We start from the raw sequence: 27,008 nt of genomic DNA on the forward strand, positions 1-27,008 counted from the left end.
CAAATTTACAAAATCATACAGAAACATTATGCATTTAATTTAATTTACAACATGCTAAATATGAAATTGAGAAAAGAGAAAAAGAAAATACTAACATTTGAAGAGCAATGTTCTTCACATAATTCCTCCTCTCGTAAAGGTCACAAACTCGAACCCCTAATTTGGACACCACTACAAAAGCTTCCTCTATATTCTCTAGGGTGAGAATCCAAGGAGTTGTAGGCTCTTGGTATTTTAGAAGAGAGAGATAGAGTTTATGAGAGGAAGAGGAGAAGAACTGAGAACTTTTCTCAGAGAAATTCTAAATTCTTGCAAAGATTATTCTTGGTAAAACTCAAATGGGGAAGAAGATTATTGTAACCATCTCACACTCCCACTTCCACGTAGTAGAAAGAAAAAGAGGGAAGGAGTTACAACTCACTCCCGAAATAATTTTTCAAAATTTAAAATAAATAAAAGAAAACTTATTTTAATAAAACATTAATATATATTTATATGATAACCACTTTATCATATAATATATATTAAACTATATGGTATATCAAATATAACATATAACCTATAGCTTAATATTGTATCAAATACAATATAACTTATAGTTTACATTCTCTCATTAATACATGATATTAATATAAATTCCATTTATACTAAATTTAATTATATTAATCCAATTCACATATTTAATATTTGAATTATATTCAAATATTTATTTCCTCTCAAATAAACTTTATATTATAATGTATCAAATACATTATAGCAAATATATCATACATAATTAAATTAAATTAATTATATCACATATAATTAATTCTCTCAATTAATTTGAACAATTCAAATTAATCCAAAATTGATTCTCATTTAATCCCTGATGAGTTACAGATGGGACCTCATGAACCTGTAGCTTGAAGCTCCAATGGTACTTGAATAATTAATTAAACTTCTTTAATTAAATTATTCAACATCCATTAACTTTTGGGCACTTCACTAAGACCGATAGCTGCACACTTCACACTACAAATATATTTTTGTGTCACTTGGATATAACTAATCAATAGTGCGATGACCCTTTACAAACTGCTCATAAATACAGCTAGGCCAAAATTACCGTTTTGCCCTTGTAGTTACTTCTAACTCCTTAAGTACCACCGATCCCTCTTATGAACATAAGTCATAGTCCAACTATGACCAAACCCCTCTCAAGCTAGGAGAGAATGTGGTGTCATATTGTTCAAGCCCTGGAATAAGCCCTTAAGGGAGCAATTTATCTACTTACTCTGACCTCGGGAAATGAGTGAATTCCATCTTGTGTAGCTGTGTTCCCGCCTGCCCAATCAGACGAATCCTCAAAAGAGTAGGCTTATTGAGTTGGTGATCTGGCCACTCTCGCCCATACAAATCAAAAGACTGCCCTCATAGGCAGGAGTTCACAACTCACTCAAGATTCAGGTCATGTCATCTATGGTCATCCTGGTGAAACATAAGTCTCAATTATTAACGACGTTATATAATGAGACTAGTCATTTTGTAGTCCAGTCTTATACAAACTTCTTTGTATAGAATACCCCTGCTCACATGTCTCCACATGAATGATCAGGATCAGATCATTTGTAGCACTTTACAACAATTGTAACATCTACAAAGCAGGTTGGTTCGTAGTGTCACCAAGATTAGGTATCCAGTCTTATCCATCTACTACAAGCCATTTAGGTTATCAATTAAACATGATCCAACTGTATGTCTCTACATATATGTATAAGCTACAAATGATAACCTTGGTTATTAATTTATTGGTTTGTAGGTTTAGTACTACTATACGTCAAATAAAACATCTCATATTTTATTAAATAAATAAAATATTTGTACAATACAATTACAAACTATAGGACCCTACAAGATTTAGGACATCAACCTCAATAGTTTCATCTCATATTTTATTTTTTTACCAAAAAATATAAATTTTATTTTCTTCCTCTTTTTACAAATTTTAATGATCATATCGGAGTTTATGTGCTTTTAAACGTTGTCTGAACTGTGCTTTAAAATTTTTTTTAATTATTTTAGGGTTTAATGTAACCTTCACAAATTGTTTCACTTGAAGGGTGCAAGAAAAAAAACCCAAAAAAACCAAAGAAATCGCTTAAACCGACTGAACATATTTGGTTGAATTTCATAATTCATAATGTCTGGATTTACTTTTGAACCAATACTTTCGAATGTTAAAAAAATAAGTTTAAAAATTATATTTTGGGAACACTGGATAATTTAAAAAAAAAAAAACTGCAAGAAAAATGTAAAAAAAATCATAGCTCCATAAATTAACTAATCATATTATAGTTGTCTTCTACAAGTATTCATAGCTCCATAAAAATTATATTTTGCCCCCTGACCCTTACGTGGCTCCGTTAGTGTTTGGTCCCATAATTCGGTTTTGGTTCATTTTGATTAATATATTTTCAAAATGTTTATTTTGATTTCCATACTTTCAATTTATGTTCAGTTTAGTCTATGTATATTCAGTACATCCATTTGATCCCTATACTTTTAAGAAAAGATCATTTTGATTCATTCATTTTCATTTTTATCTCTTTTTTAATAATAATTTTAGTATTGCACTTAAGTTAATGCATTTCTTGAAATATAGCCATAAATTTGTACTAAAGTGTTTCTATCGTGTATAAAACGTATATTCAAATTTTGTGTATAGTAACTAAAATTTGTCACTTCTTAAATGTGCAAAGACCAAAATAGATGATTTGAAATTATAGAGATTAATCATTTTAGATGTACAAAATCAAAATGAATTAAAGTCAAAAATATAAACCTATATTAATTTTTTTTTTTTTTTTTAAAAAAAAACTCTTAAAACATAGGGAATAAAATAGAGAGAAATGACAATAATTCTCATGGGTAAAATAAAATTAACTATGTTTAATGGTAGGACTTTTATTTATTTATTTATTTATAGTCCTTTTGGATACCTAAAGCTCACCTAACACTCTAAGAGCCTCAAATTGCTTCATTCCCCTTATCTTTCTCTCCTTGTTTTCCTCCTCAACACATATATTTGCAATTGTTTAGGTACTAAAAGACAATTCAAAGAAGTTAAAAAAAAAAAGAGAGGAAGAAAATCCATCCAAGCAAGACTCCAATATTTTATTTAAAGTCATTGTGTTAATTATTTTGGATTAGGTGTTTTTCAGAACAATCTAACAATAATTCATGATTAGATGAGGTTTCTTGGGCCTATTAATTTGTCATACGGAAGAATTTTTATATGATAATAAATAATAAGTACAAATTGAAAATTATGACATTAGTGTAGATGCCCCACTTTTTCAATTCACTTCATTGTTGTTTTTGTATTCTTATTCATATCCTATTTATGACTTTTTTTTTTCTTTTTTCTTTTTTTTTTTTTTTTGAAGTAGAGGTCATATTTTTCCAATTCACTTCATTGTTTTTTTTTTTATTAATTCTTATTCATATCCTGTTTGTGACTTTTTTGGGGTTAATATTGTAAATTTTGAGTGTGTGCATATCCTATTTATGACTTTTTTGGGTTAATATTGTAAATGTTGTGTGTGCACACCCAGCTTTACCAAATGTCTAATGGGACATGTTTTGCGCACGTCCCAGTTCAAAAGGTCGTTTTAGGCTCATAATATGGCCTAAGAAAGATGCTCGGTCTCGGTCTTGGCCGAGGACGATCCTAGCCAAACATGAAACTAGGCATACTCTTTGGCCCAGTGGGTCATCTAATTAAGCCCCTAGAGAACAACCTAAGTCAACTTTCTCTATAAATCATTATGGCTCCATGTGAGGTAACATAAACTTTTAACTTCTTATCTATTATATTAGTACTCATATCTGACTTTGGCATTGGAGTCATTATCTTTGTTTGTAGGTCATCTCTTTACCAAATTACAAGTTTAGCTTTGCTTTCATGTGAAGATCATGTGCATTTTTTCCTGTCCAAAATTTGGTATCAACAATTAGCACCATTTGTGGGGAAGAAAATGTTCTAATAACAATCTACATACCTTACAAAGCATGAGTGGGAGGGATGAAAATATAACTTAGAGAAACATAACTCAGATCAAGACTGCCACTCGAGAAGAATAAAAAATCAAACATCACCTCGACCTCGGGAAAAAGCAACCTCAAATTGCTGCACAGATGAAGCAACATGAAGTTATGTCTAGCAAAGCTAGGCAGATTGGTGGACTAAAATCCATGGTGCAGATTGAGCTAAGGAGTCCGAGTCGAGGCCAAAAAAACCTTGGTCTAGGTTGAGGAGGCTAAACTGAAGCGAAGAACCAAGGTTGAGGTAACCAATGCCAAAGTCGAGGAGACCAAGTTGGAGCGAACATCCAAGGCCAAGGCGACTAATGTTGAGGTCGAGAAGACCAAGTTGAAGCCAATAGCTAAGGTCGAGGCGAGTAATGTCGAGGTTGAGGAGATCAATTTGATGTGAAAAGCCAGGCTAAGATTGAGGCTCAAATTATCGATAGAACGTGAATTTATAATCAAAGTTTCACAGGGTGCTGACCAAGGTCAACCCTAAGTGCATAAAAGTAAAATAGTTTCATCATCTATACGCTTCTAAGTACACCATCACTCTAGAAAATGCCCGAGGCCGAGGCTGATCCTAAGTACATAATGGCAAGAGATCTCTATCGACCTCATCCTAACATCTAGGAGGTTGTGTGAACCTTAAGTATTCGAGGTCGAGGCTTAACTATACCGATGAAAAATAGAGTTGTTCGAGATCTAGATGTAAACACAAATATGAAGTACATAACAAAATGCTCAAGAAGTTGAAAAGAATTAAGATTCATCATTTAAAAATGATTCGAAGTTTAGATAGTCCAAGTTTCAGGCTGAGGTCGAGGCCTAAGAGCACCAACAGAGACTAAGGATCAGTTAGAATCTCAAAAGATGAAGAGACAGTCGAAGACAAACATGTGAGCCTTGATAGAAAAAACCACCACCCAAGGCTAACCAGCCAAGTTGGTCGAGCCAACCTACCAAGTTTCAAGCCAACCCTATCTTAGGGCACTTTGTTTTTTATGATTTTTTTTTTTTTTTTTGGCATACTGGTTATTTTGATTCAGAAATTTTTATATTCCTTTGAACAAGATTAGTTTTCTTCAAGATATTGAACTTCATACTCAATCAAACATTTTCTCTAAGTAAAATGTCCCTTGAGTAGGGGTTGCATAGGGAATATGTTTCCATATCAAACAAAATACATAAGTTATAGAGGATATGCTTCCCTATCAAACAAAAACCGAACTTTCACGGGATATACTTCCCTATCAAACAAAAGGCATTAGATCCTTCAAACAAGCATTAAATTAATTTCAAAAGACAGCTTGAAATCTGGGAAAAATTTGGGGGCTTCCAAGGTAAATAAGTCAAGGCCAACCTCACAAAAAGAATAATAAAAGGCGGTGACGACAAACCATGTGACCAATAGCTTAGGTCAAGCTTAGCCGAGGAAAAATTTGACTCGTCCTATTTAGAAGTTACACATCATGCACTTAAGTTTTTTGGTTGCAACCTAAGAGCTCATCCTTGATATAGAATAGCAAATCATTAGGCATAGATTGAACTGGAGGCTAGAACACAAGTCGAGGTCGAGGTCGAGGTCGAACTTGGCCAAGCTTCTTTAATTGCCAGCATGTGGTCAACACATATTCTACCGCTACATGGTCACTACACATTCTTTGATGCTTCCATCAATCACAGCCTAACACATGTTCAAAGGTGTCCAAAAAAGCTACATAAAAGTTAATTTATCTTTCAGAAATCGATTATCATCTTTCTTGAAAGAATTACAAGCTCCAAAGATGGTAATTTGGTGGCCACATCATCTCTCATAAATCAATTATTATCTTTCTAGAGAAAATCTCAAGCACCAAAGATGGTCATTTCTTGGCCACATCATCCTTAAAAAATTGATTATCATATTTTTAGAGAGAATCTCAAACTCCAAAGATGGTCATTTGTTGGCCACATCACCTCTCATAAATCGAGTATCATCTTTTTATCTCAAGCACTAAAGATGGTCATTTCCTGGCTACATCATCCTTAAAAAATCGATTATCATCTTTCTAGAGAGAATCTCAAGCTCCAAAGATGGTCATTTGTTGGTCACGCCACCTCTCATAAATCAATATTCATATTTCTCAAGAAAGTACTTATAATCTTAAGAAAATCGATTTTCATCTTTCTTAAAAGAATCAGTAGAGTGTTAATACCTCAAAAGGGGATTGACTTTGGAATAATTGAACCTAGAGGAACTTCAAACATCAACCCTGTTAATATGGTGCCATGGATCATCCCAGGGATAATTTAAGAACCAACCTACAGTAACTTCAGGGCCTAAAACACCGTCCATGAAAGTACCCAACATCAACCTTACAGGTTTGATAGGTCAATTTGCAAGGACCTCACATGGACACTAGCGAGAAGTGTAATCTTGTTGAGAGCTAATCGAAAATATCACTAAAGCAGCATGAGTTAGAAGAAATTATAATCCCAAGTCGGGCTCAGAATGTTTAATTAATAACTATGAGTAGCCTAATCTCGAGACCCAACATGGGTGTGAGGGGTAATGTTATGAGTGATTTTTTATCGAATGGTATAATTGACATTTAGCGTAAATAGAAATGACAAGGTCTAGAAGAGAGCATGATACAGGCCTAAAGTGGCAACTTCAGACCAAAATGAGCCTAGGAAAAAAGGTCTAGCATGAGCCTAGCCCAAGCCAGTGTACCCGATCTTGGCCAAGATCGAGGTCGAGTCTTACCAAATGTCTAACGGAGTATTTTTTTGACATGCCCAAGTCCAAGAGATCATTGTATGCCCATAATATAGCTTAAGAAAGATGCTCAGCCTTGACCTTGGTTGAGGCCGACCCTAGTCAAACATGAAACCAGGCATTCCTTTTCACCCGATAGATCATCTAATTATCTTGAGGCGACTCTAAAATCTTAGGAATCAACAAATATTTTCAATGCTATTTTCCTCAATAATTATTGTGGAGAGATTTATTGTTAACAACATTCAAATTTCTTCACAAAATTATGGTCATTTTCAATGATATAGCACACAAATTTCATAAGTTTGAAAGTAAAAGTACTTGCAACTTATTTGGAGGCTTACATTATTATTATTTATTTTGAGTACAATAGAGTAACAGAATTTGATTCACAAACTTTTTTATTACTAATACATTTATATATCAGTTGAATCATTTTTACTTTGACGCTTATTTTGAGGTTTAATCGAACTTAAAACTTCAAATCTACAGTTTTAACTTCAAATCTATAGCTTCTAAGCATCAATTAAGTTGGTTTAGAATATGTTTTAGTTTAGACACTCTTAAAAATATTTAAATTTTCGATTAAAAAAAAAGTCTTACTTTTTCTCATAAAAAAACCCTTGAAATAACAAATAAATTTAGTTGCACTATATGTATATATAAATATTATCAAGAGTTTTTTTTGTCTTTTTTTTTTTTTTTTTTGGCTTTTTGCTTTTCTTTTAGCAAAAGCTTCTAAATCAATAAGAAAAATTATTATTTATATTTAGTAAGATTTTTTAAAAAAAGGCTTTTGACCACTTAAACTCATTCAAGAAACACTACATCCATTTTATTTTATTAATTTTTTAAAAGATGTTTATAAAAAATGATTTTTTTATAAATATATAAGATTATAAATTACTTAATGAAGTTTGATACTTGTGCTTATTGCATCCTAAATTTTAAAAAATATAAGTTTGATCATGTTGCTCAACAGTCCATTTTGATTTTCTATAGTCCTTGTAGTTAATATCATTTACTTAATGACTAATTTAATGCAAAATATGACATATGGAAAAAAAAAAAAAACAAAATACAACACAATTAGACAAAACAAGTTCAATCAAAAGTTGTCTATATGAACATAATTCAACTGACATAAAATATATACTATCAATCTTAAGGATAAATATTCAATTTTCCTCCTCCAAACATATTGTTTAAAAAACTTGGTTCAAAATCTTAGGATGGATTTCTTAAGCTAGAGAAATTTAATTTATCCCATATGTTTTATATTAAAAAAAAAAAATCATTAATCAAAACCACCTACTTTTTGTTTTAAATTTCATTCTCATATTATTTTAAAAAAATTAAAAAAAAAAACTAATCATATTTAAACCATGGCCCACCAAGAGCATAATCTATCTTATCAAGTAAAAGTAAGTGGTTTTTTATAGGATTTAATTTGAACAATGTATATGTGGCAGAATAATGAGAGCAAAAAGCAAACAAGAAAGAGAGCCAATGAGAATCTAAACTTCATAATCAATTATTTAAGAGAAAAAAAAAATAAAGAGACATAAAATCTATAAATCATATCTTTAGTGGTTGAGTCTTTGGATAATTGTTTGTGGTTGACAGCTCCATTGATGAGGACTAATGTGGTCTTTGAAAGCTACTACTATAAAATTTGAACTGCCTCTTCTTTTTATATATTGAGCAAATTACAAAAACTATCATAATTTTATTTGTAAATGATTTAAATCTAATTTAAGAAAAATATACAGTATAGAAATCAATAAGTTAACAGCAAGTTATTATTGGTTAATCATTAGTTAACATAATAAAATTGATGATATGTAGAATTTAGTGCTTAAATTGTTATATGGAAAAATTATTTATTGATTGATAAGCATTGAGAAAATGGCAATGAAGTTTAGTCTATAGGGGACTAATAAAGGTTAGAGATAAAGGCTAATTTTTTTGTCTAAGATCTTTTCTAAAAAAGAAGAATCATAAGCAAAAGGCTAAAAAGGTAATAGAATGAAACTATGGTTACATCATAAAATTTCTTTGCTAAAGAATCTTCTTTGAGTCAATTTATAGGACACAAAATTAAGAAATTTGTAGTGGTTAGTATTGTTTCTATTACATTTTTTTTTTAAAAAATAATAAATAATGAAGAATTTAAACAATTGGCATTTTTTTAAGTTCAATAATTACAAAGGTTCGACTCAAAATAAAGAAAAGGAAAATGAAATAAAAAATAAAAAACAATTACAAATGTTGGAGGATCGAATCTTTGATTCTTAAAATAGTAATTGATGTCTTATCTATTAATCAATTCTAGTAGATACATTAATAATCTATTGAGTATAATAAAATTATTGATCATAGAATATATCCAATTGACGTATTAGTACAAACGATGTTAGTTAATCATTTATTCTACAATGTTCTTTGATTTTGTGGTTAGGTTTTTTCAATTCTACCATTTTTCTTTTTAGTGATTTCATTTCTTTAGTTTGACACAAGGTCATTTTTACCAATTCCTAATTAGAACTAAAAGTTTAAGTTTAGTTTGATAGCTTAAAAAGTAAAAATATTAATAACCTCCTTAGTCTCTCCCCTCTTAAAATTGTAATATTCTAGAAAGAAAAATGTTCGATTTCATAAAGCATTTTCAATCATTTAAAAAATTAAAAAGTAAATTAACAAAAACAAAGGAAAAAATCACATAAAATGGGGAAAAAAAGTTTTATTACCGATTCAATTTAGGTGCCAAATTGGACGATGAACCTCTAAACTTTTAAAAGTGTAATAAAACTCTAAATCTTTAATCATGTTTAATAAATATGTAAACAATTTTATGGCTATGACACTTGACCTATTTAACATTTTTAAAATTAACACACCTATTAAATACAAAATTAAAAGATATGCCCTTGCTTCTTAAAAAATAAAATAAAATAATAAATAAATAAATAAATTCAATACCTTATTTAGAAATGACAACGAGGTCGGGCCAAGGTGGAGATGCACTCTCCATCTCCGTGGAGATTTTTAATCCCCATCCCTTAAGGGGTTGGGGCTAGGGATTCGGGTCCCTACTTTTTTTTATTATTTTTATTATTTTAAATTAATATTTATATTGAAATTATAAATTTTATGTAATAAATTAATATTATTGTCACATATATTTGGTTAGAAAAAAGCATTTTAATATTTTTTTATTACAAAATTTATTATATTAGAAAATAAAATAAAATAAAAACAAAACTAACTGTTTTAATAATATATATATAATATTTATAATTAAAATTAGAAAAAATTATAATTAAAAGTAGTTTTTATAGCCATTGTTTCAGTTTTTTTTTCTAATTTTAATTATTATTATTATTATTATTATTATATATATATATATATATTAAAAAATTAAAAAAATCGAGGCGAGGACAGGAATCGAGTTCGAGGTCAGAGATGGGGCGAGGATCTCCTCCCCGTCCCTGACCGGAGACCCAATTTGATCCTATACCCAGTCAAACCGAGGATCCTCCACCTCAATCGAATCGGAGACCCCTGGAGAATTTTGTCATCCATAGCCTTATTAGACACAATTTGAATGTCATAGAAAGATTCCTTAGCTTGACCCAATTCAACAATAAGTAGCATCATCCTAAAACCACAAGCATTTTCCATTTCACACCTCCAGATCCTTCACCAAGTTTAGCAGCAACCACAATCATAGAACCAACCAAAAATCCAGATCATTCTGAAGCTACTATAGAAATAGTTGCAAACACAAAATTAGCAGAAAACCAAGTAATTTTTCTTCCTAATATTGAGTCAATCCCATATACATTTGCATATACACCATTTTCATTTCTTTCTGCCAAATAAAAGATCAAAAAAAAGCTCAAACCACCTCAAAACAAAACACAATTAATACATACCAACAATAAAAGAATTGAACTGCAAAGACTGGTCTCAAAAACGAGACACAATGCAGGGAGGGAAACTATTAAAGAGAGATAGAGAGAGAGAGAGAGAGAGAGAGTTCAACAAACAAAAAGGAGAAGAAAAAAAAAACAACTCATTAGGCTGCATCACAATCAATAAAATAACCAAAGGTCTTTCCCTTGATGGAAACACTACCATATTCTAGACAAAAATGCAAACCAGTCATGATTCCCGTGCATTCGCAAAACACTGATTCTCGAATATGGATGTCGGAGTCAGTCGAGCAAATGCAGAACGCCACAATAAATTCATTCACTAAAATAGATCAACCTTCTTCTTATGCATGTCTTGCTTCCATTTAGGCAGCTTATAGAATGCTTCTTTTGGTATACCAAATACCGTCTCAAACTCTTCCACGGAAAGATAGGCCTGAGAAATCAGGGACATTGAACCAACTATTAAAACCATCATAAATCAAGAAAAGTTTAGAGAGAAATCTCCATCGTCACACCAACCTCTCTCCTTTTGAAGTCAATTCCAGTCACTGGATTATCAGACTTGGCTTTTAATTGATCATAACTGAATGTACTATTAACAGTTTCAGCATCAAAATCCTGACCCCCATCATGCTTGGGCGTCGAATCGCCCCCGTCATTTTCAAATGAAGGGGAAAAATTTCCTGTTTCCTTGTCTTCATCTTCTTTAGTATACTCCTTTTCTGTTTGGAAACTTTCATCATCTCCTTTTCCTGCCAATACCCAATTATATAAAATGTTGAAGTATACATATAAGGATCGTCATTATGAGGTTGTGGTTTAACCGCAAGGCAGATTACAGGATATAATTTTATTTCGTTCCTTTCTCTATTGCAACAGAAAAGGTTTAACTTTTGGAAGAAATTGATCCTTACCTTACACTCTTGAGTGCATAAATAGGTTATAATTAGAAGGCATGTACAATTGAAAAAGAGGAGAAATCCAAATCAAGTGCGCTTCACAGCAGAAAATGAGAGAAAAAAGCGGTGTATCAACAATAGAATTCAGTGAAACAAGAGTTTTCAGAAGAGCGATGGTCTTTATAAATGGACTGCCAGCAATATCTAACCACATACTATATAATTTCCAACCACACACTTTAAATTTCAACTACAAAAAGAATGGATTTAGACCAACTCAAGTTCAAGTGTATATAAATGTCAATGCAAAGAATTTTAAACGTGCAACTAAATCAGAGATATCTAAAAGTCCAATGGAGCTCTCTTACCCATATCTTCTGAAGTTGGGCTGCGATTATGTGGAGCGGAAGGAGAGTCAGATCCTTGCTTCTTTTCTGCTGTAAGAACGGAAGAAAGTGCAGCTACAGCAGCTGCTCTTTGTGACCCTCCTTGACTTCTGCCAGATGGCCTTGTAGAAGTAGTTTTCGGCCCCGAGGATGAATTAAATGCAGAGTTTAAAGCAGCTAAAGCTTCACTTCTTTGCCTAGGTCCTCCTTGGCTCGATGCATTAGTTTTATCCTGCAATAGCAATATGATTGAAAATTGATCAATGCAGGGGGAAGGAAAAAAAAGAGAAGAAAAAGGTGGCAAAACCATATGATTGGCCAAAAACAAAGCAAAATTACGAGTTAACCAGTGTTATCCTTTCAAGACAGGATGTACAAGGAAAGGAAGTAAAAAAGATTGGTATGCACCACAAGAAGAAAAGAATCGCTATAATTTTACTTTTCTCATACGTGCACAATCCTAATAATGTAATGGTTTTTCTGTGCTCTTCCATAGATTTTCATAGACAAAACAAAACAGATGTACAAGGAAAGGAAGTAAAAAAGATTGGTATGCACCACAAGAAAAGAATTGCTATAATTTTACTTTTCTCAGATGCCTAATGCAGCACAATCCTAATAATGTAATGGTTTTTCTGTGCTCTTCCATGGATTTTCATAGACAAAACAAAATAAATATAAAAAAGCCGGCTTGAGAATTGGAGTACATGATGCAAATCGGAAGGACAGCCAGAACCTCTTTTTTAAAGAAAAAAAATATATACATGAGCTGCATTCTAAATTCACAATTTTAAGAGGTTAGAGAAAGTTGAGCATTTACCTCCGCAGCATGGCCAATTCCAAACAACAGAGAAACCTTCTTCTGGAACGAGTTACCCTGAGCCTACATTTGGTGAAGATAATTCAAAGTTTAACTAAAATTCTAAAAACAGAGAGAAAAAAAAAAGGAAAAAAGAAGAGAAGAAAAGAGACATGTATAACGAGATAAATTATCAATGCAAAGAACTAAAGTCAAAGCAAGTTATATGATATAAAACATAAATGAATGGAAAATTTTCAAATTCCTTGACACATTTCCATATCATCTTGACTTTATGCTTCCCAAACCATACAAACTTGACAAAATTTTCTTGAAACTTCCAGACAGAGTATCTAGCATTGGCATGCACGTTTAAGACTATGGCACAATAAGGTCTATAGGTACTGACAAAAAAGAAATTAAAAAATTAAAAAACCTAAAAATACACTTGTCTGCAAGAGAGAGCCGACAAAAAAGGGAGGCAACATACAAAAACAGCTTCCAACCTAACAAACTAAAATCTAACGGTTAATTAAGAAAAGTAGTCATAGAAGTCCACAAGGAGACATTGAACCTAAAACAGGACCACACCTCACTTAGGGGCCTTTCAAACCCTCTAAAAATTCTAGAGGGTTTGAGAATAATATTTCTACATGAAAGCTCATTTTTATAAATTAAAAAATAATAATTATTATTATTATAGAAAGGAAGGATTTTTGCACCACATGAAAGCCACAAAACAATGTGATCCCACAAGAAAGAAATAGTTTTTCTTCCTCCCCAGAAGATTCTAATGTTTCTAGCCGAAAATTCATAAAAACTGATAACGTTCATCCACAATGCTCAACTTTCAACTTTGAAATAACGATCATCAAATCAGAGATGAAGAAAGCCATTGATTTAGCTTGGAGAACAAGGGCCTACAAAAACCTAGAGGCTAAATAACAGGAGAAAAAGGGTCTCGAGATTATTCATTGGCTTTGCATATTTTACACCAATTAAAAGATCGTTCCACTGAAACTCTTATTCCTATCTTACACAAAGGCAAACTACAAAAGAGCTTTAATTTTTTTGTTTTGCTGTCATTATTTCATTCTTTGGTTTGCTGGGTTTGGTATGACTGTTTGTGGTTGTTTTTAGGTTTTTGGTTGTCTGGGAGAAGTTCTTTTGTTTCTTTTCTGTTCTGTCTTTTTTCCCCCCTCCTTTTTTCTTTGGTCAGCTGGAGGATGTTCTTTGGCTTGCTTTTGGATTCTTCCTTTCGGGGCTGCTATTTTAGCCCATTTTATTTGGTTGGTTTTTGGTTTTTTTTTCTTTTTCTTATTATAGGAGGTTATTTCCTTTAACATCTTGTATCTTCATCAATAAATGAAAAGTTGTTTTTGGTTCCAAAAGAAGAATCCTTCTAGACCCATCTGCAAAAATTAATCAACAACTTTTAGAATCTGTAATGAGGACTTAGAATAAAGATTTCCAATCAAATATATTTTGATTAAACTCACAAGTTTCGTAAGTAAACCTAACTATCTACCACCCATAACATAGATCACAATGAATGTGACCATAAGTTCAAATCATAGCAACCACCCACCTAGAATATTAATTTAAGAATAGTCCAAGTGTGTACAAACTGGCTCAATCAACCATGGTTTTAACTTCTCCTTTAGTTTAACTATTTAAGTCCAAGATATCCTTATACAATCTCCATTTTCGTATGGGTTTAGAGACCTTATTTGTTTCTTTTTTGTTATAAGAAACAGAGAATGGGTTTAGATCTCAGCTGCTCATTACTGTTCCTGTAGGTCCCAAGCTGTTCCCTTCCCACAAAAAAAAAAATAAATAAATAAACAAAACAAAACAAAGACCCCCATATTTGTCCATTCAAATTCAAGAGTTTCTTTTCAAGAATATACTTATCACATTTCAATTTTCACTGTTAAGTCAGATTTTTTTCTTTTTTTTGTGTGTGATAAATATAAATGAAGTAAATCGAGTGGCAAGAGAAGCATCTAACCAAGTTTTCAATTGAAGAGATTCTTTATGAATTAGTAGATGAACTAAGAAGAAGAACGTATATAGGCAAACAGAAAGGAAAAAATGCCAGCACATACGATAGCTTTAGTATTGTCCCATGAAAAGTAGGCCGTGAAGAAGCTTGGTTCAGTCCCCTCATTGACTTTGTATAGTGGTACTTTTGGAGACAAACCCTCCAGAGATGCAGCCAGTTCTATGTAACTCTGCAAAAGCAGTTGTCAATGACAATAATAAAGGAGTATTTTGAGATATCCTAAAATAAGAGTACCTGCCCAATTTCGAAGGCATTTTGCTTTTCTTTGGTGTCAACCAACTGACCAACCCATACAAACACTTCAGCATGTGTATCAAGAATCAAAATATCCTCTGTCAAGAGATCGTCTTGAGAAAAGTTGTAAACCTCCTCTACCTTCAAAATATGAGGAACAAGAATAACTTTACAGGCTTAATAAAGCATCCAAAATGATACACAGAGTGGTCCAAAGCTCACCTGAAAACGTCCTGAAATATCCAAAGCATGGGGAATGGTCACAATGATCAGTCAAAGGAAATAGGTATCAATATAACGACTAATTAGATAAGGTAGAGAACAACATGCCATTACAAGAGAGAAATTATTGATGCAAAATAAATTTATAAAGAACTGCCACCTTTATTTGATGAAATTGTGTATAGGTGGGGGTCTCTGACAATATCTGAAGCTGCTTTTTTGCTGGCGTAATTTTGTTTTCCCCCAAGAGCAGACCAGAAAGCTGAACTTTCTGTTCCTTCTTTAGCATGTTTCAAAGTAACTCCCGGCTAGATTGTAAACAGGAAAGGATATACTACTGTTAGTGTCAAGTGTACAGAATTCATGTCTACAAGAATGCCTGTACAGCATGATCGTAACAAGAAACAGAACAGATGTGCAATTCATAGATATTTTCATTATATTCTAAAAGTTCAATTTAAAGAAAGAAGTCATTCCTTCATTCCATGTTAACCCTCTATCTTTAACATTTAAATTATTCCATAAAAAAGCCTAACAAAACCAATTAAACATTACTCTCTGTGCTCCTCCCTTAACATGAAGTTAGTGTTATGGTATATATTCAACAAAAATCAGATACATAAGTTACTAAACCCTTATTTTATAGTGTGCCAATGTAAAGAAAAAGGTAAAAGGCAATGCTGAGTTGCAAACCTTTAAAAACTCAGCAACTTTTGTAGCTGATTGTTGCAGCTCAAAGGCACATTGATTTCCATGCCATACAAACAAAGAAGATCCAGATTGCAGGACAAAAGAATGGCAAGAGTCCAATGATGTTGCCACCTGATCAAGAACAAAGCTTATGAAATTGTTCCTGAAGTAACATAAAGAATGACTTTTATACTATAGAGAAGTAGAATCATTTATGCCACCTAAGAATTGCATCCAATTCCAAAGGAAAAAAATGATTAAGAAATTTCTATCCTAAAGAATGACTTTTAACTATATAAGCAGAACCATTTATGCCAATTAAGAATTGCATCCACTTCAAAGGGAAAAAGTGGTTAAGTAATTTCTACCATAACTAGCTTTGTTCAAGTCTACATGTCCATACATATAATGATCACGATCTTCAAGATTCTAGAGCCTAATTATTCAAATTAAAAGCCAAAGTACTCAGGAAAAGAGTTGGCCTGAGAGAAATACTGGAAGTTATCAATCTCAAATAAGTGCTTGATGATATGTTGAGCCTGCCCTTTCAGAATCAATGCTTAATGATAATATGGATATGTTCACTGTGACAAAATTCTAAGCCCAAAGAAACTATTAGTGGGGTGAAAACATGGCTGAGCATTCTTTTAAAAGCCCTCATATTTGGCATCTTCTCCTGCATATCACTCACGCATAAAACTCAGAAAACAATGTTTAATCCCTTCGTAGAACCATGAAATAACTTTCGGTGGATGAAGTGGTCCAGAACCAAGCAATTATTTATTCTCCCTGGTTCAATAAAAGAGTCCAATCTAAAAGGAGACAATGTTGTAACCTTTTCTTTAGCCAGCAACATTTCCCATGACTGAAAGTTGCTCTTAGATACTTCTGTTCTCTCTTTACTCCTCTACTATGGTTGAATAATATACATACAAAGAAAATATGGTCCAATGCAACTTATATAAGATAAAGGCATCTCTACAAAATAATATTCATAAACTATAGACTGCCAGAACAAATAGAAATGGTAGAAGTTTATTCTGCACATACAGGATCAACTTGCACTGCTTTATTGTTGTGGACAGAAGTTCCAGAAACCTTGATGAGAGCAACATTATCTGCACTATATGTTTCATCTGCCAAATCTTTGTCTGCTATAAATTTCTTGTAACCAGCACTCACACCACCCTGAAGAAAGTAGTCAGTTAAAAAAGAGAAGTGCTTGCCTCCAATCTTCGTGTTAGAAACCATAACTCAAAAAGCAGGATTCTTACAATAAATATTTTAAGCTACATACCTTGAGGACTACCAAAGGCTGGAAAAGTGCAACAAACTGTGGCGGTTCTTTACCCTGAAAAATGCGACCCTACAGAAGTACCAATGTAGCGTGTCAATGTTGATAACATAATCCTGATCTAACAAATTGATTTAATACCTGAACTGGTTTCCCCTTGAGAGAGTTTGACATTGAACTTGCAATGCGAGCAGCAGTCGTTTGGTCCTCCTGACATTGGACAACGTGTGAGGTAATGATGAGTACGGTCTAACCTTTTTTTTTGCCAAGAAAACAAAAGTGTGGCCAGACATTTAACTTACAAGTTATAATATGCATAAAGAAATAATGACAGTCCTCAATAAATACATTTGCACAAACTTTAAACTAACTACACAAATAAAAGATAGGGACAAGTTCAATCTGTACCCCAACTTACGCAGGGCTGCAGGAGGGTCAACTTTAATCTTGATCTTTCAGTTTCATTAATTAACCCTAAAACCTTAAATAAGTAGTGCATTTTAGACTAAACCTTACACTTGAATAAGTGGTGCAACTACTGTCCTTATTTATTTATTTATTGTTAATGATTTGTGACCAAGAGTCCTATTCTCAAATAGATCCTTAGGAAGTTCCAAAAGTGGAAGAACTCCCAAGGGAGACCTTGGCTTAAGCTCCTGTCAACATAACAAAAAAATATCTTCTCACTCTCCTCTAAAAGTGGCTCTCCACATTTCCCTTAAATAGTAACTACTTGGTGGGCCAGTGGCACAAGAAAACTTTATGCCAACTTCAAAGACAGACAGACTTTTCCTTATCCACTGCCATGAACATATGCAGACTGCAGATCCATTGGGTATTTATTCCAGGATATTTCTTGGTTAGTGGCACAACCCACGAAAAGACATTTCCAAAGAAGTTCGTCAAAGAAATTTTAAATTTAAATATCTCGTATGTTTAAACTATTTCTCTGGCCTATGTACCATGGGATTTTAATACCAATGATAGAAGTGTTGAGCTGCATTGTCTAAAAAGTGCATTTATAATGTGTTTGGAATAACTTATAAAAAGATGCTTTTTAGACAAAATCAATTGTATCTTTGGAAGAATTAATAATTTAAAGTGTGTTTTAGTATAGCTTATGCCTTATTGAGTGATTTTAGATGAACAAACGTGTTTTTTAAGAAAAATCTTAATCAATAAAAAGCACTTTAATAAACTTGGATTAATTTACAAGTCATTCTTGGACAATCTCTCTCTCAAGAGTTTCTTCAAAATAGCTTTTAAATTAATTCAAGTTATTTAAAGTGTTTTTTATTTATTAAGATTCTTTTTAATTTAAAAAAAAACATTTTTTATCCTTTAAAATCATTCAATAAGCTACAATAATCACAAGTTGTTCCAAACACACTATTAATCACAAATTTGCTATAGTGATCATTGTTCTTTTTAGATTGGAGTCTATTTCTGCATTTTAGGGTTTGGACTCCTTTTGTGGGGTTACTTTTTTGTATGCCCCTGTAATTTCTTCATTTTGCTCATTGAAAGCTTAATTTCTTATAAAGTAAAAAATAAAAATAAACTTGTTTGATTGCACACATCCGAGAGTTCTTATAACAAAAAACAATTATTAAACAAATAAATCTCAATGCATATTTTAAAGTGATTCCTAGGCAATCACAATAGAATCGCTGGTTGGAGACTCATCACCCACGTATTTCTTTTAAAAAGTCTCCAACACCAAGGTATTTCTTTTAGAAGTGTTTTAAAATCAATCTGATTTTATCACCATACGTTACAAATTAATTTATTTAAAAATAACAATAACAAATAAAAAAAAACTTATATTCATCCTAAATCACATATGCTAGGCCAAGCATACTCTAAATCAAATCCTGTAAGATCCTTCTTAACGTATTATGATATCTATAAGAACATAACAATACTTCCATTTTGTTCTAATGCTAATTATTTCTAATTCATTCAAATGCACAACCTCAAGTTATGGAATTCCATTTAACACCCAAAGCAACATATTTTAACTTACCTCAATGCTATCCTTTCCGTACCAAGTATACAAAAGATAATCTTCCTTCCTCTCTCCTGAGTGGTAAGCGTAAAGTATAATATAGCAGTCTCCACTATAAAATTTACCGACACCCTCTGAGGACACTGGAGTCTTGGTGTCCTCATTGATGCACCATACCTACAAAATGAACAATGTCCAATTTCTTAGCATAAAACAAGTATTTACCAAATAAAGTTTTCAAAATTAACGTGAAGAAGTAATCTTTGACTAAACCTCCAACTTTCCACCTCCCTCCAGCAATGGAGGTACTTCCTCATTTGCTTGATTACTTTTTGACATCCCCTTAATACCAACACCTTGTTGCTTCAATAAAGCTGGCAGAAATTTGAATACCAGAATGAACAAGTTGAGCAGGAAGTACTTTAGGTCTACTTAAGTCACAAATGATCCGTACCTGCTACCTTTCCTCTTCCTTCCTCAGATCCAGAAGCTGCAGATCCTGCTGGCCAGGAACCAAAGTTGGATTTGAACGAATGTGTCTCATAACCTTGAATAAGTCGTGTTATCTGTGTTGATCTTGGCCTATTTTGATTAGCGACGAATTCCTAGAAAGGTACAGGTAGTGAAGAACAGATACATTTAGATCCAAATTTAGTGGAACATTACTCTCTTGGACACTACACTGTCTCTCTATTACCTCAGCAACCTGGATGGCCGCTTTTCTTTCCTCCACCTGGGTGATCCGTCCAACCCAAACAAATACCTCAGAACCACAGTCCAGTAGATAGCATTTGTTATTTTCTAACAATGATTTGGATAGTTCAGCTTCAATGATACCCACTTCGCCATCAGCTATGCTGCATGCATCCAAAAAACAAATTAGTGTGTCAAGTTTGTTTTTCTGCTAAAAGATAATAATACAAGAATCATACGGATAATGAAAGCATGGAAAAGCATCGTTAAGTTAAATATTAATCTAGAAAAGCATATAAGATTCTCACAAAACATGTTATGATTCAATATTATTTTGTCTGAAGAAAGATAGCAATATATGCAACAAGCTGGTTGTGTTAATATAAAAATACCAAGACCATCCTTGCCAATATGAGCTCAACTCAGCGGTGCTTCTCTACTTCCTCTTAAGACTTTGTAGATAAGAGTACCCCCCCACTCCACATGTGATGTAATAGACCATCCTTAAAAATGTTTTGTACATTATATAAATCAATCTTGTGTACAATTTCTAAAATGTTAAACAGTCACCTAAAGAAATTTAGAGGCTATCCCTGACAATATACTCCCAAGACACACTAAACTACACAAAATTGAGATTAATGACAAAAGTTAGATACACAAGATAAAATTGAAGGAAACTTTGGATCATAACGGAAATATTGATGTCTACAGTGAGTCTCTAGACAACAAAAGCATAAAACACATCGACTGAGAAACTGATGAGAAAACTGTTATATATCTATATCTAACATTAAAAGATTCCATGAACTATCTCTAGGTCTAGCTGCAAAAAGAAAAGGGAAAGCAGATTCATGAATGTACTCAAAATTACTTGAAGACACAATTGGATAACTATGTGCAAATTATTACTTACTAAAGGTCTATTGCTAAAAATTAGTTGCATTCAACTTGAGTATGTGAATGAAACAGCCCAAAAGAAAAAAAAACAAAAGTAAGCAAGTATATTTTCAACTCCCAAAATCACCCACCAAAGAACAAAAATCGTTTTAATGATCTCCTTCTCATTTAAAAGATTAGCAAGGCGTACCAGGTTCATCTATCATGAAAACTTTATCGAACATTTTTGGCATATGTATCCAATGATTCTAAATCTTGTAGTTCAGAAATAAGATACTATACTATCATTGAGAATATGAGAAGATACAAAGAAAGGAGGATAAGATATTCAACCCTAAATCATTGCTTTTCCTTACCCTAAGGGGTGCTATGTGTAACTTTTCACTTAATGGAAGTCTTTCTATTTTTTTTTTTAAAAAAATGATTTATATAAGAAAAGTTTCCATTCTTAAGGTACTTGCACAAAGTAAATGCTAAATCAAATAAATTCTTAATTCTCACTTGGTGAGGGTGAGAAATCGACAGATACCTATAAAGTTTAGCAGGCGTGGCTTCTGCAATCACATCATCTTCAGTGCTAACCTTCTTTCCGATAGGTGCAAAACCACCAAAGAGGACCCAGAACTCCCCTGAGTCTGACTCTGTATCTAACTTCCCATCATCTAAAATGGCAAACAAAGTTACACAGTTAAGAAACTAAGGAGTAACTAACAACAAGAAGTAAGCAACTTCAGAAAACAAGTTATAGATCCTTGGCCATGTGAAAAACTAAATTCCTTTCTGCCTAATGTCACTCCTTTGATTTTTTTTTTTTTCTTTTTTCTTTTTATTCTTGCCACTCCTTTACTTTCAAAGAAGTTGTGTTTCTTATTAAGAGGGGAAAGGTAGCAGAGTGAAAAACTAGAAGCATTTCTTCATACCCACTACTGCAACATCACACACTCCCTGATGATACTTTTCCTTCAAAAATTGCACCACTTCCAAAGCCTTGGCTCTTTCTTGGATATTGGAATTAGCACCATTGAACTGATATATCTTGTTTTCAGTGTCTAGGATGAACACATCATCATGATTAAGAGAAGACCGAGCAAAAGGAACCTGCATTATCAAAATGAAAATTTTGATCCCAGAAATATAATGAATTCCAAAATATAGGGGAGTTCATATGTATAGAATCCTGTGCCTGTTTCATTCTAACAACTCGTTTTCCTTTGCAGGTATATAACCGTGTTTCGAATTCTTCCTCCTCAACTTTTTTAAATCCAGATGCAACACCTCCTTCAAGTGGAATGATACAAGGTTTAAAGTATGATAAAAATTTGTCTGATTCATGGCCTTGAAGCTCTCTATGCTGCACTGCACGGCCTCCAAGAGCTGCATCTAACTCTACGGATTTTATTGCAGCAGTCCCAGCTTCATCCTAGATCAAAAGGTCCAGAAATTTAGGAATTAATCTTCAAAACAAAAAAGAAGGGGAAGAAAAATGCAGAGCAAAGTTTCTTGAGGATTCAGATGATAATTTTGGATCCCTGGAAAAGACATCAACAAAGACTGAGTTATTTTATTTTTCAATCACAACCAAAACTCCATCTAAGTGGGGGGTTAAGTCACCCACTGAGGTCAAGTGAGCACAAAAGTGGCGTCCAATATGGGAATCATGAAAAAAAACAAATCATAATTACAGATCATGAGTATTGCAACTGTAATTTTTTTAATTCTCAGAAAATAAAAGAATAATATCTATTTCTTTTATAGATTCAGCCACGTGAGGCCAAGCAAGCAGAAAAAGGGTGCCAGTTGACATTCATGGAAACAAAAAATCAAAATTATGATTTTGAGTATGGCAACAGTGGTTTTTAAAATTCTTAAAGAAAATTCTGCTTACATTTTTTTTAGATCCAAGCTGTAATGTAATGGATATTCCAAATTCCAAGAAATATTGGTGTTGTTAAAAAATAACAAGTTAACAGTCTGCGATAGCCAAATCGAGCATGTGACATCTCAGAATTTTATTAGAATGGTCAATACAAACCTACATGCTACAAATATATACGATGGCCATGATCTAAAACTTTTTCCATAAAGCAAGGAGAGGGAGAGCAGGATACAAGATGAGAAAGAACACCTGACTTGTATCTCTTCCAATCCAGAAGTGTATATCAAACAAGAAAGAGCCGCTTTTGTTTTGTGTTGTCTGCAATAGGAAATATTTGTTAAAATAGAGTATATGTAAGTGACAATTATCACAAAGTTATTGCACAAGCATTTACTCCAAAGCCACCTTCCATATCTATATTTTATCGGTCAGTTCTTAGCATGAGTGACTCATTCTTTCTCAAAGAAGAAAAAACTAAGACAACCAAAAAGGAAAAATAATATAAGTACTTGTACTTTTATGATTTATCCAACTGCTTCAAACATCTCACAAAGCTTACACTAATTAAGACTCCAAAAATCGGTGTCAACTGCCAAGGTGGGTATAACTCTAGCTTTTTCTGTTAATCATATGATAAAAAAGAATAATCCTGGAAATCGAGTTAAATAATCATTGCCAAATCTATTAAATGTAATAAGTCATTTCAAATACATATTAGAGCAGTACTAATAAGATGAAAGCAACCTGCAATACTATGTAGCTATCCCCCATATAGAATTTTCCAAAATCGGACTTTGGCAATGGAACAGGCTGAAAATTCTCAATTCGCCAAATTTCGGAGCCACTAAAAGGTGTTAAGTTCAACCTGTAAAACTACTACAAGCATGTTCAATATTGAAAAAAAAAAAAAAAGTCTAAACAAAATAAATGAATAATTCAATAACATGATCATCTTAAAACGTAAGATATAGAATGAACGTAAATTCTCTTATTTCAAAAGAAAAAACGAACAAAGGATACACTCTCTGCCCTACTCCTTGAAAAGCAGGATCCATAACTTTTGTGGGGCCAGACATGATTTAGTTTCTTCCTTATAAGTGGGTATGGTAACACAGATTTAATGCTAGACTCTTAAACACCTTTATCTATCATCCAAAAATGCCACGAAACCCTGCATGAGAGAAAGTAGGAACTCAGGATAAATTTATAACAAAAACTAAAAATTAGAACTTAATAATGAAATGTAATTGGGATGTTTGTAAGACCTACTTTAATTAACTTCCATCCTGCTAATGCACAACAGGTTACCTTTGGTGTTAACTAGTGAACAGTAAAATGGAGATAGGAAAATACCAAGAATCCAAATCAAATTGCATATCTTTTAAGCATTTATAACTTCAAAAAAGATAAAAACATGTGTTTCAGGATTTCTCCCACAATTTGGCTGTGGAACACAGAAAAAATACCATATTTCTGACTAATACAAAAAAGAAATAAAAAAAAATAGCAAAGTTGCCCAGTAAACAAATGGAAAGAAAGTGACATTTTTATTTGCCCATAATTTACACAAGTAAAAAGATTCCTTGGTTTTGAATAATTTTTTTCCAAAGTGCAACGTGCATATTCTTCTCCTTAGAGCACATGCATGTGAACTTATTTGACACGGAGATATCAGAGGCAACTATACTGAACTGCAGCCGGATTATACTCATGTCATAGAGTACACATAATCATTCAAGTTACCCTGTGCCACTATTCATGAAACTTTTTCTTGTGTACATATAAGAAAGATAAATTTTTTATTATAGTGAAAAGAAGCAAAAAATACACGGTTGCTTCAAGAGTTTGACAATAACCCATAAAACAAGAAATGATACCAATATTCTCAGAGGAAAAAAAAATATACACACATAAACGACCATCACAATAAGCTAATATGAATGTCTACAAAAGCAACTAACACAATGCAGCTACACATATGCTATGCCATCTATACTCGAGTTTATTGACCATTGCCATACCTAGTAAGCTACATCTCTCTTCTTCTGTCAAAATTGCAATAGTTTAAATATATTAGTGAAATTGGTATCTTTTTCTTTTTTCTTCTTTTTTTTTTCTTTTTTTTTTTTTTAAGAAAAAATTTCATTGAGGTATGAAATTTACAAAAGAGGGGTGATATGCCCAAGCCAAAGGAGTTACAAAAGATTTCTCCAATTCGACGAGAGGCTATAAGAGTTAAAAAAGGAGGTACATTTGCTCCAGTATCTTTTTCTTTGTCCTAGGCTAAAAAAATAAATTAATAAAACTTAATTCAGTATCTCCATTTTTAGGAATGCAAAAAAAAGTCCCGCATCAGCTAAACTAATGAAGTATCGTAGGTACATAATTAAGGGAAAAAATCTTTATTGGTATATGGCGTTTTAGGTAAAACCAAAAGGTAAGGCATGACGTCTTATGCCTAAAGTGGACAAACATCATACCATTTTAAGAGAGGTTTGTTGTTCTAACAAATAGTATCAAAGTCATGCTCTAACTTAGTCGTGTTCGTATAATCTTAGAATGTTGAAAAAAGAGGTGGCGAGGCTCAATAATATAGTCATGTAGAGATCTATGGTTGAACTCTATCAAACAACCAATGTGCTCCAAAAAGAAAGGAGATGACCTCAATAAGAGCTAGACAGGTAATATAGTCATGTAGAGATCTATGGTTGAACTCTATCAGATAACTAGTGTGCTCCGAAAAGAAAGGAGATGACCTCAATAAGAGCTAGACAGGTCAATGACTATTTGAGGCTTGTTGAAAATGCAACCAAAGTCTCACATGGGCAACACATGAGGACTATCATAAATACATAAATGATGGACATTATCTGCATTGGAAGAGGCCTTTTGTGTGAAACAAAAGACAAAAGACACAAGGGCTTCTATCCAAAATGGACCATATCATTTCGTTGAGGAAATGTGAAGAGGTCCCTTGTCCTAGCAATTGGTATTGGAGGCTAAAAGTCCCCCAGTATCAAGAAGAACAATATGTCTCAAGAACAATTGCACGCGCTCTAAGAAGAACAATAAGTGCTCTTCAAAATCCTGAGGTGGTGAGCCTCAATGGCATAGTCATGTGGAGATCCGTCCTTGGCAGAGGAAGGGGAAAGAAACCTTCAAGTTACCTCAAGAACAGAGTGTATAATTTCATTTTCCAATACTACAGACGTCTTTACACAACCAACGACACAAAATATTACATTCCATCAAAAGTAAATGATGGATGACCATCAAGCGATCAATTCCCGACCGTACCATACCACTTCAAACAAAAACAACGTAAACACATTACAGAATAAATAAACGGGAACAAAGGTGACAGACAACGGTATCCCAAATTGAAGGAGGAAATCAAAACACAAAAGGGGGAGCAAATACAACTTTCGGATTGTTCCAAAAGGGCTCCAAATACACAATCAAGCTCCAATTCATTATTCCAATTCGAAACGATTCCCAAAAAAAAAAAATACAAAAAAAAACAAGAAACGACAATAATCAGTACAACCAAGAACAAAAAAAAATGTTAAATCAACGAAAGAATAAAAAGAAAGAAGGGAAAGATCCAAAAGGGGATTGGAAATGATGGAGAAAAGGGGGCAAAGAAATTCATGGAAATACCTGAGATCTCTGAACTGTTCTCAATTCCGGCGAAAAGACAACAAAAAGAAGGAAGAAAGGGAGAGAATTAAAGGTAAATATGTGCAGAGAAGTTTGTGGGTCCAAATTATGATGGATTGAGGTTTAAAAAGAAATGGGAAAATGGAGAAGTAGAGAAAGGGTAATGGGCATGAATGAATTATGAAGAAGAAGATGAAGAAGGAGATGGATGATGATGATGATGAGAGAGAGAAAGTGCAGAAAAATTGGGAGAGACAGTAGTTATTTAAGGCAAAGAAACGGGTGACGTGAGCACCTGAAATGTTGGTTCTCTCATCCTTCTCCACAGAACGGAATATTCGTAAAGATTAGTTTTTTTTTTTCTTTTTTCCTCGCTTTCTTTTTCCTCTCTTTCTCATGCAAAAATAAAATAAATTGCAATGGCTTGAAAAAAAGTAATAATAATATTAAAAAATTTATAAATATATCTTTTTAGTCCTGTAATTTTGAAAAATATGTGTTTGATCCTGTATTTT

General features: G+C 32.8%; 1 protein-coding gene across 2 annotated transcripts; it reads right to left on the minus strand.

Annotated features, from left to right (window-relative positions):
• Window positions 1-10,618: 10,618 nt before the first annotated feature.
• LOC120073236 (villin-3-like) lies at window positions 10,619-26,765 on the minus strand. 2 transcript variants are annotated; one of them, XM_039025960.2, is made up of 23 exons: window positions 26,494-26,765; window positions 23,854-24,004; window positions 23,578-23,677; window positions 23,083-23,151; window positions 22,141-22,377; window positions 21,878-22,055; window positions 21,487-21,619; window positions 20,062-20,221; window positions 19,819-19,969; window positions 19,638-19,738; window positions 19,383-19,541; window positions 17,498-17,566; window positions 17,360-17,428; window positions 17,113-17,250; window positions 16,066-16,194; window positions 15,533-15,680; window positions 15,373-15,383; window positions 15,151-15,291; window positions 14,960-15,085; window positions 12,873-12,935; window positions 12,035-12,284; window positions 11,287-11,519; window positions 10,619-11,200 (listed from the first exon to the last, which is right to left on the minus strand). In XM_039025960.2, exons 2-23 carry the CDS (start codon window positions 23,907-23,909, stop codon window positions 11,087-11,089), a joined length of 2,835 nt encoding a protein of 944 aa, XP_038881888.1. In that variant the 5' UTR covers window positions 23,910-24,004; window positions 26,494-26,765; the 3' UTR covers window positions 10,619-11,086. The 2 variants fall into 2 exon arrangements, with proteins under 2 accessions (XP_038881888.1, XP_090168479.1); XM_090312353.1 differs by lacking the exons at window positions 23,578-23,677; window positions 23,854-24,004; window positions 26,494-26,765 and adding an exon at window positions 23,393-23,477.
• Window positions 26,766-27,008: the final 243 nt, after the last annotated feature.

This window comes from Benincasa hispida, chromosome 3 (assembly GCF_027475165.1).
Source record: "Benincasa hispida cultivar pf3 chromosome 3, pf3_genome.v1.1, whole genome shotgun sequence".
In the NCBI taxonomy this organism is placed as follows: Eukaryota; Viridiplantae; Streptophyta; class Magnoliopsida; order Cucurbitales; family Cucurbitaceae; genus Benincasa; species Benincasa hispida.